Below are 9818 nucleotides of genomic sequence, written 5' to 3'. Positions count from 1 at the left end.
TACGAAATTTCAACTTTCTATCTTCGAGGACGTAGAAGTTTTGTAAACAGACACATGGACAGCCGGACGGATAGACAGAGTGAAACCAAAAGCACGTTTTGCCAAAAATGTAAATTTGATCCAATATAAATTTTGAAATTGCAGTGTAAAAAATTACAAAAGTTTGCAATGCTAACATGATAAATATTTCGATTAAAAGCCACAATATTTTTTTTTACCAATATTTTGTTAAATATTGATATTTCTATTTCGGCACGGTACTGAAAACTAAACCATCTTACTTTACTTTATAAATCAAACTACCATATGCATACATTATCATAATATTGCAATAAATCGTAACATAAAACTGTCAAATAAAACCGATAAAGGAATTTTTTTACAAGATATGTTTATTAATTTATTCTAGGGCTGAAAAGTTGTAATATGAAGATTTATAAAATAAATTTGTGAAGAAACTGAGAGTAAAGAAACTATGAGTTTTATTTAAATTTGTTTTTTTTTACAGAAAATTGAAATATTGTTTTCAATTTTATATATAAAAATTTTTAACTTAATTATAGAAAAACTAAATACGCCTCTGTTACGAGTTTGACAATGCTCGAAAAAATTTCAAAAAAGGGACAACTAGAGAAAAATTGGCTTTAATTTTCAAAGTTCTTTTTCTCCTTTCTGTAGTATTATTGCGTTAATGCTAATTTGCCAATTGCCAGTCTATTATTTGAGTGAGTTTATGGTATTTATTTAGATTATGTATATAATGAACATTTGAACATGTAAACACCAAGTAAACACATACATATGTATATTATGAAAAATGACAATAGAGATAAAATTATTGAAAAACTATTAAAGTTAGATTTTCAAAGTATATAAAAATTTTAAATAAGTCATCAAATCCCAAACAATGTGAATAAATTCGTCTGGAAAAAAGTAAATGAAAAGTGATTTTAATATTGAAGGAGACTGGTTTCTAACAAAAAAAAATAAATTGTCATCATTTATTATCAGAAGAGCATCAGTTATGTAGGGGATTTTCTGACAGTTTTCTATTTATCTTGGTTTTTCTTATCTGCATATTTTATTTTTCAATAAAACATTGTGATTTTTTGATTATACTTATCTAGGCGGCTAGTACATAGATACTTAATAAAACTTCTGCTTTTTAAAACTTTCAGTTTGTATTTTTCATAAGACAAAATAATCATTTCATTTGAAAATCGCGCATTCATAAATCATTTTTTCAGTCATACGATGGAACCCATTCTTTTGGTACATGGCGGTGCAGGTGATATTACAAATGCGAGAGTTTCAGGCAAATTGGATGGTATAAAAACTTCTGTGCGAAGAGGATTTTCTGTTTTGAAAAATGGTGGAAGTGCCTTAGATGCTGTTGAAGAAGCAGTTCGTTCAATGGAGCTAGATGAAAACTTTAATGCTGGATACGGCAGTTGTCTTAATACAAATGGAGAAGTAGAAGTTGAAGCAAGTATTATGATCGGTGATTTAAAAAGTGGATGTGTTACTTTGCTACACGACATAATGCATCCAATTTCTGTAGCAAGAAAAGTTATGGAAAAAACAAATCACACATTTCTAGGTGGTGAACAAGCGATGCAATTTGCAGTAAATCAAAATTTTGAGATTTTGCCAAAAGGGTCATTAATAACACAAAACGCTAAAGATGCTTTGGCTGAATTTTTAGATAGGCAAAGTAAAGGCTTGGATACAATATTTTCTCCGACAGAATTAGATAAAAAAGAAGCACCGGGTGAGCCTGGAACTGTTGGAGCTGTAGCTATTGATATTCATGGCAATATAGCAGTTGCTACTAGTACGGGCGGTATAACTGGAAAAATTCCAGGTAGAATTGGTGATACACCAATTTTAGGGAGTGGTACTTATGCTGATAATACCATAGGTGGGGTTTCAACAACTGGACATGGAGAAACATTAATGAGATTCAATTTGGCGCAAAGAATATTACAAAAAATGTTTTATGAAAAGGTGAGTGCCCAGGAAGCAACGGAATTTACAGTTAAGGAAATGACTAAAAGATTAGTTGGGACTGGAGGTGCTATTACGATTAGTAAGAGTGGGGATATTGGAATTCATTTTTCATCAAAAAGAATGGCTTGGGCTTATATCAAAAGCAATAAATTATTTTTTGGGATAAATAAAGGCGACAGTTATGTTGAATCGGCTTAATTATTTGGTAACATTAAAATGTGTAATAGAAGCTTCTCGCTCTTGCATATTTTAAAAGTTGTTTTCACAAATTCGATACTTACTAAAAATAAAGCAATTGCGAAAATTTAAGTGCATTCGTAATAACCTTTTGAACTATTTGTATGTTTCAAGGGTGTGAGTTAAATTTTACAAATCAAAGAAATAAATTATGCTTCTTACTTGTTTCCATACACACAATTTTAATTAAAATATTTTAAATCGCAAAATAAGTTGAAGTGTTGTTATCTAATAAACTAAGTTGATTTAATATAAAATTAAAATACATTTTTTAAACTTAATATTGTGTAGAATATTTTTATTAAAACTATAACTTTTCTACTTAAATCTAAAATATTACAATGAGGAATTTCACTACAAACAAGTGCGACCTTAAATAAAAATATGTACTATAAATATTGGGTTATATTAATTTCATTATTTTTGTATGCTGTCTATTGTTTTTTTAAGAAACAACGTTTTCAAGGAAAAATATTTCCCCTACATATTTTCTTGTTTTCCATAAAATTCTTAAATATCATAAAGTTTTAAATCACATAAGAATACTTGCTTCAAACTATCAAGCATTAAAGCACCGAATTACCTGCAACCTCTTTTTGTGACTCATGAGCTTCAGTTTCACCATAACAATGTTTTGTTTTTGGATCGCGATATTTATTTTCATGTTGTACTGAATGCGAATTGGTTCTACATTTAACCAAACAGAGTTCAAAATGATCTCTGACAGAAGCAAACACTGCAGATTGCCTACCTTTAGATTTTGAAATTACTCTTTCCAAAAGTTCTCTTTTATTTGGATTTGAACAACAGGATACACAGTATTCGTATATTGCACAGCAATTTGTTTGTGGATTACATGTTTCACATAAATATTGTTTGGTGTTTGGTGTTTCAATATTGCAACAGCCAGTCCATAATAAATCCGAGCGCTGGCAAACAAATCCACGATCATCTACAATTAGAACTTTGCCTTGTACAGAATTTCTGAAAGCAAATTGTAAAAATAAAGATATTAACAAAGTGAAATCTTCAAAAGCAAAAGAAATACTATAACACACAAAATAAATATGGAAAAGGCAAATATAAAAGGTCTTATTTTTGCTACCTCAATTTAAAAAATTCTTGTTTAATTGAGAAATTTTTTGAAAAAATTTTTACGTAATTTTTTTATATGTATGTAGGTACTTGATTATATTAAAATTTAGTTGATCCATACCTAATTATTGGATGTGTATATCAAAAACGATTTTGGATTTTAGCCAACTAATATTAGCCATTTAAAAATTTTATATGCAATCAATGTTAAATATACCTGCACGATATACTTAAATCATTAGTTCGATTTGATGAATCCTCTTGCAAACTTCTCCAAATCAACGGATGTTGTCTTTTTATTTCGAATTCATCAGAATCTAGTAACTGACTTCCCTGAAAAATACTTAATTAAAACAAAAAAAAAACTAAAAAATATTTTCATCATTATTATACCCTTCCAAAAAGACTAACTAGAAAGTAGGTTAACGATAAAAAAAATATTATCCCAAGAACAATCCGACGACGTATGAACCGGATTACCGCTCCAAGCATTTTGAAACTTATGTTACAATTGAAAATTTACTACATTACAAAGTAATATAATTCCATTGAAATTTTATAACCAGATTTTTATCAACTCCGCTATCAAATATATGTTTAAATAAGTATTGCGGCCTATTGTTCCAATTTATAATTTGTGTTTTGTTTTTAAAACTCTGAGGTACGTATAAATAAAACTAACTACCCATAATTTATATACATATTATGATAAAAAATGACAATTAAAATGTCAATAAAAATGGTCGACAGATTTCTGCAAACATTGACATAAACTTCTACTGCATTTATGTAAGATAAGTGTAGCTTTTGATTGGTTATAAATGGCAGCTCAACTCATTCACTGTCAGCTTTGTTTAAATTGAAAATATGTATTTTTATCAACCGTAGTGCTAAGTATATAAGTTGATTGGAAATGTAAAAGTGAATTAAACCAGAATTGAAGTTTAGCTTAGTTTTCATATAAGAAAATAACAAATTTGTTTTTTAAATAGATTTTTCTATTTAAAGAATACTTGGCAACCTATTTGGCTCAATTTGATTAACTTATGTACCCTAATTTAGAGAGTTTAAAATACCATATTTTGGTTGGAATTTTTTAGAATTTTAAATTTACAAAAAATTCACTTTTTCTATTATTAAATTAAAAATCAAAGAGTTCTTTAAAGTTCATTTAAGAAATAAACACAAATTTAACGGACTACTTTTGCATTTTTTGTTCAGGTGAGTCGAGGATAATATGTACTCAATTATTGTCACAAATTCGATTCAACCCTTCTTTAAAAAATTAATGCCTATAACGCCAAAAAAAAATAATTTTCCTGTGTGTATTGCCACCTATTGGAGAGTAGCTTAGTAAAGAAAATCATTTACAACTGACATTAAAACAAAAAACAAAATTTGAATTTTAAATCAAAGAACTAAAATACATAATGTAAAATCAATTCTTGTCGAGATTTAAATTAAACTTACAGAAAAGTAGTAAATTTTTAAATATTTTAGCCCTTGAATAGAAATGTCATTTTTCTTTGCAAACGTAGCTCATATTTATGCGCTGTTTGTTGAATATTCAGGGTATTTCGCATAAGGTGGCAAATCACTTTAGGGATGATTCTTTGATCAATTCCAGCAAAAAATTGTATGGGAGTGCTGGAGGGGGAGCGATGTAACTATACTCGTTTTTGAGATACAGCTTTTAAAAAAAGATATACCAGATGTTCGGAATAAGTTCTGAACCATGCGATATACAGTAATCATCGGATGCTTTTCCAACAGTTAATTGATTCCCTGTATCGGCTTTATATTCAGTCTTACAATCAAATTGATTTGAGCCGTATTTTTCGAGATAATGCTCGTTAAAATCAGAGTTTTTTTTTTTTAATTTTTTTAAAAAACTCGAAATTTGTTGAAAATTGAAGAATTTTTCATTTTGCGTCATTAGAAATGGTTGCTGTTAACATTTAGCAATTTTAATTTTTGCATTTACCAATTCAAATTTATTCAGGTACTTCTGTACATAAAAAATGTGCAATTTAAAACAAAAACCAAAACAAAGGTAAATATTTATATGTTATTATTAACAGTAATAGCAATAAAACGAAATTTTAACTATTGGCAAATTTTTATTCGAATATTTATTGAAATTTTTTAATGAAATTTTGATTGTCTTTTATTTGCTGTTCCAAGCGTTCTTTCGTTGCCCGAGTAACACTTCCTCTTTTGAGTTTTTCTTCAGCAATCAAGCTAGAAGTTTTCATACCGGTGATATTATGATAAACCCGAATATGTCTATCACCTGCCGTTAGTAAGTATTTACCTAATGGATCAAACATTATTTCGGCTATTGGTCCCTCATAAACATTTTTTATTGTCATATCTAATTCGCCAGTAAACATTGAAAATAACTGTATTTGATTACCGCTAGCTATTGCTAAAACTTCAGCATTTAATGATAAAGCACTTATAGGGTCTGTGCTGCCGATTGTGTATTTGCCAGTTTTTAAGCAACGTGGTAATTGACCCTTATCAAATTCAACTGAAAATATGTGAAACCTTAATACTGTTATAATTTATAAAAATTAAGTGTAAATTTATACTTTTAATGTCAAAAAGTTTCCAAGAACTATCTTTTGAAACAGTAGCTATATGAGAAGAATCTTGATCAAATGCACAATCATATATTCCTGATGTATGACCGGTTAAATCAAATGCTCTTACAGTTTTTTGATATTCACCATTTCTGGAGAATTTAACTTCCCATATTTTACAATCTGGAGCAAAACCACAAGCCGCAACAAATCTGCCACATGGTGATATTTTAGCTGAGTAAGTGTTCATTAGATATGTATCAATTTTTTCCAGGATACTGCCTTTTAAATTCCATATATACAAATCTGTGTTATTGGTACACGTTATTATATAACGACCAGTACAAGAAATACCGAAACCCACTATTTCATCATCAGTTACTTTTGGAAAAGTTAAACAACGCTCATAACTTGAAAACCATCCATCCTTTCTGTCCAATTTATATACTTCAATACAATTTTCTGCAGCTTTAAGAATAGCTATTGCTTTACTATCTGGACTCCAAGCTAATTTAATTCCGTAATCATATTGAATATTTAATCGAAACCATTTTCTATCTTTCGCATCTTCCAGTTGGTTGGTTGACCAAATTAGCACAGTTCTATCTAAAATAAGAAAAAAATGAATAAAATGTTAGTGATTAATGAGATTTTTTGATGAGAATAGATTACATTTTTTTTAATTACATAATTAAAGTGCGATATTTTGAAAGAGTGTTACTAAACAAACTTTCATGAGATTCAATTTTCATCGTAAATTTTGTCGTATTTGTGGTATTTGTTATTTGCAATTCTGACCTGTAAATTTGTAGTAATAAAGACTAGTCTGTCAAATTTAAGCTAAAAAGATTTTCTATCATTTTGCCGACTTACAGTTTCAACATTAAAAAATGGAAAAATAAGAGTAGTGTTAAGAGAAAGTTTCCGCCTCAAAAGCAAACCACATTTAACGTCAATGGAATTTGGTTTCCTTCAATGCAAATTTCAGGCACATTTTAATTGTGATGAGCATCCGATTTCTTTTTCATTGTCCCTCTTTTGTTAAATTAAGAAATGGAAAAATATTAATTTTAAAATTTTTTTTTCCAAGCTTGAAACGAAAATACTAATTTAAAAGCTAACGAAATCTGCGCGCAAAAGCCATTAAAAAAAATTTAAAAATTAATATGAGACTTTTTTTTTAAGATTAAAAAATGTAAGAGTAAGTTTAAATTTAGTAAAATTACCAAAAACATTTTACGAGTCGCTCATAATTCTGAATTTGTCCTCGTATTACATATGTAAGTAAATGAGTAATGCGTATTTAACTGTGATGTAATTATTATATTGTATGCACATATTTATGTACCATTATTGTATACACTTCCAGTTGTGATAATTCCTTGTAAGTGATAATTCTAAAAATAATTTAACTGTATTCGTAAAATTTCTACAAATAGATTGCAATGGTAAATGCCAGAACCCTGTTTAATATTCAAAAGTTCAAAATTTATTCTACCATATATCAGAGGCTGTTGGCACTACAGCACTAAAATCCTGCACAAATAAATATAGTAATAGGGCCATTACTCTCGTCTAAAATGGTATAGATTTCCCGAGTCTTTATGTTAGTCACCATACAGCTTCAATATTTACAGCTTCTTATTTGGACAATTATTAGAACAATTTTCCTTTTACTTACGCAATTAATGCCTATATGTTAAGAAAGTTCATAGACTTTAATGTTACAGTTCAATGCGAACATATCAGTATAAATAATATGGAATGTCTAAATCAAAAAATTCTGTAGACATAAAAATTTTCACAACCTCGAAAATTTTCTGGTTTTTTCATAAAATGACGATAATTTTTTTATTTGCGACTTCAATATCTTAATATTTTTATGAATTCATGTGCTTATATTATATACATACATATGTATGTACAAACATATACGCGTATGCTTATAATCGAGTTCTGTAAGCCAAAGAAAATCATGACAGGTATATTATTGTTCTAGTTTTCAAGGCAGGTTCAAAAACAAATTTTTTACCCTAATGTACTTATACTTAAATTTTCTTTACTTCAAGGTGAAATTCTAATGTTTTCTTAAAAAATTTATTTGTAGGTAGTTATTTATAGGTACGTAGTACATATTCAATAATTTTATGTATATACTTATGAAAATTATACGTAATATTATGTAATAGATCGGATTTGAAGAGCATCAAATGGTGTTGGAGCAAACTTAACAGTCTAGTGTAAAATAAATTTGGGTTATTAATCTCTTATTGTTATTGTGTGCTACAATAATTTAATTTACTGTTTATGGAGAAAGTTTCATCATAAAATTATGCAAGAAAAAATATTGGATTATGTAAATTTCTATAGCATCAGTGCAACATTTTTTATGAAGTAAACTCGATCACAAATTTATTACAACAACAACTACCATTTCATCTCTCTTAAATTTCATCTAATATGGATAAATTGCGAACTTTCACACTAAAGATATGTAAATATGTATGCATAATGTAATGGATAGATTTAACCCATTGAGCCCAAAAAATACACTTGATCTTTGGTTTTTTAATTTGCATAGCCTTTTGTAAGCAATACTCGTATAAGTTTCTAAACGTTTTGCAGTTTTCTAAATTCCTGTTTATTTTATATTTTTAATCTTAGTGTTTTATGCCCCACTTTTACAAAACTAAAGTTTTTTTTTATAAAATAAATCACCATGCGTATGGTTAATATTTGACACAATTTTACATAATCAAAAAATCAAAAATTTAGTTGTATGGTAGCTTTGGTATGTTAAACCAAAAACATGTTAGCAAATTTTTTTATTGTTTGCAAATCTTGTGCCTCTCGTGTTACGCAACATTGTTTTTTCTTTGTTAATGACAATGAGCATGTAAAATTTAAATATTTTATTTAAACAATTTTTTATTTTTTTGCTTTGAAGCAGTTTTAAATTTAAGTTTAGGCCTGAAAAGAATTCCAGAAAAAAAATGTTTAAGAAATGAAAGGGAAAGTTAAAGAAGAGAAACAAAAAGAAATTAGTAGGTATGTGGTTTTCGTTTTCAAATTTTTTATTTTTATATGTTAAAATGCTATAACGAAATTTCAAGATTCATTGACCAAAATTTAAGCAGCTAGTGTTAAAAATTTTAGCTTTATAGAGCAGGATATAATTGTAAAAGATAAATATTGGGTTATTTAAAATTCTATTGTGCAATTAAATAAATAAAGTTGGGTCAAGCCAATGGTTTGTATTGTAGCACTTTTCCCTTCAGCAAGTAAACACTCTGCTTTTAAAAGCAGTCTATGTATATCCACCACACTATTTAAATTATTTTCATTCATAAACGAAACTATTTCTAGGATTGCATATATTTAGGATGAATGATTTATGCAGTATTTGAAATAAAGCAAAAATTAAAATAAAGAAGGGTTAACATAATGCTCGATTTTAAGGGTTAATTGTGTGAGTTAAGGAAAATAATTATATTTTTTTAATTTCATGGAATTTACCGTTAGCTTTTTGCGATTATAGAAATTTGAAAAAACTTGCGATTTCGGAAATATAAATGCCAAATATTATAATATATGGATATATATATGCCAAATATTCAAATTTTACAAATTTCAAGAGGCGATAACTTGAGAGGGGGTGGAGATGGAAAAAATTTTTCTTCTAACGAAATGCAACATTTATTAGTGGCTAAAAGCCCGTAAAATTCAGGCTGCTATAGTTTAACTATAGTATACCACGCTAGGGGAAGCAAGCCATTGCCTTTCTGCGTTTGCAAAATTTCCAAAATGCTTATGATTTCACTAAACAGTTAAAAACATTTTCAGTATAAATATAAAATGTTAGACTAAAATTAATTATTTCCAATTATTAAA

The 9818-nt window shown here is 28.0% G+C and overlaps 3 protein-coding genes across 3 annotated transcripts; 1 reads left to right on the top strand and 2 right to left on the bottom strand.

Annotated features, from left to right (window-relative positions):
* Positions 1-795: 795 nt before the first annotated feature.
* Positions 796-2530, top strand: LOC129618736 (probable isoaspartyl peptidase/L-asparaginase CG7860). Its single transcript, XM_055533696.1, has 2 exons — positions 796-1177; positions 1248-2530. The coding sequence occupies exon 2, from the start codon at positions 1255-1257 to the stop codon at positions 2206-2208; it is 954 nt and encodes a 317-aa protein (XP_055389671.1). The 5' UTR covers positions 796-1177; positions 1248-1254; the 3' UTR covers positions 2209-2530.
* A 49-nt stretch (positions 2531-2579) lies between these two features.
* On the bottom strand, positions 2580-4028 carry LOC129618737 (SREBP regulating gene protein). Its single transcript, XM_055533698.1, has 3 exons — positions 3736-4028; positions 3560-3675; positions 2580-3231 (listed from the first exon to the last, which is right to left on the bottom strand). Exons 1-3 carry the CDS (start codon positions 3832-3834, stop codon positions 2814-2816), a joined length of 633 nt encoding a protein of 210 aa, XP_055389673.1. The 5' UTR covers positions 3835-4028; the 3' UTR covers positions 2580-2813.
* A 1236-nt stretch (positions 4029-5264) lies between these two features.
* On the bottom strand, positions 5265-6679 carry LOC129618979 (transducin beta-like protein 2). Its single transcript, XM_055534022.1, has 4 exons — positions 6658-6679; positions 5937-6533; positions 5657-5875; positions 5265-5290 (listed from the first exon to the last, which is right to left on the bottom strand). Exons 1-4 carry the CDS (start codon positions 6677-6679, stop codon positions 5265-5267), a joined length of 864 nt encoding a protein of 287 aa, XP_055389997.1.
* Positions 6680-9818: the final 3139 nt, after the last annotated feature.

The sequence above is a fragment of the Condylostylus longicornis genome, unplaced genomic scaffold (genome assembly GCF_029603195.1).
Source record: "Condylostylus longicornis isolate FDR11 unplaced genomic scaffold, ASM2960319v2 ptg000010l, whole genome shotgun sequence".
NCBI lineage: Eukaryota > Metazoa > Arthropoda > Insecta > Diptera > Dolichopodidae > Condylostylus > Condylostylus longicornis.
The sequence above is the reverse complement of the archived record's forward strand: the minus strand, read 5'-3'. Positions and strand labels throughout refer to the sequence as shown.

Bases quoted from the DNA above. Each gene is read 5' to 3' on its own strand.
- LOC129618979 (XM_055534022.1), bottom strand. From the start codon at position 6,679: ATGAAAATTGAATCTCATGAAA. The intron at 6,534-6,657 runs GTTTGTTTAGTA...TTCTTATTTTAG, and splicing joins GAAAATTGAATCTCATGAAA to ATAGAACTGTGCTAATTTGG. The intron at 5,876-5,936 runs GTATAAATTTAC...ACATATTTTCAG, and splicing joins GAAACTTTTTGACATTAAAA to TTGAATTTGATAAGGGTCAA.
- LOC129618737 (XM_055533698.1), bottom strand. From the start codon at position 3,834: ATGCTTGGAGCGGTAATCCGGTTCATACGTCGTCGGATTGTTCTTGGG. The intron at 3,676-3,735 runs GTATAATAATGA...AGTATTTTTCAG, and splicing joins TAGTTAGTCTTTTTGGAAGG to GGAAGTCAGTTACTAGATTC. The intron at 3,232-3,559 runs GTATATTTAACA...ATTTGCTTTCAG, and splicing joins GATTTAAGTATATCGTGCAG to AAATTCTGTACAAGGCAAAG.
- LOC129618736 (XM_055533696.1), top strand. From the start codon at position 1,255: ATGGAACCCATTCTTTTGGTACATGGCGGTGCAGGTGATATTACAAAT.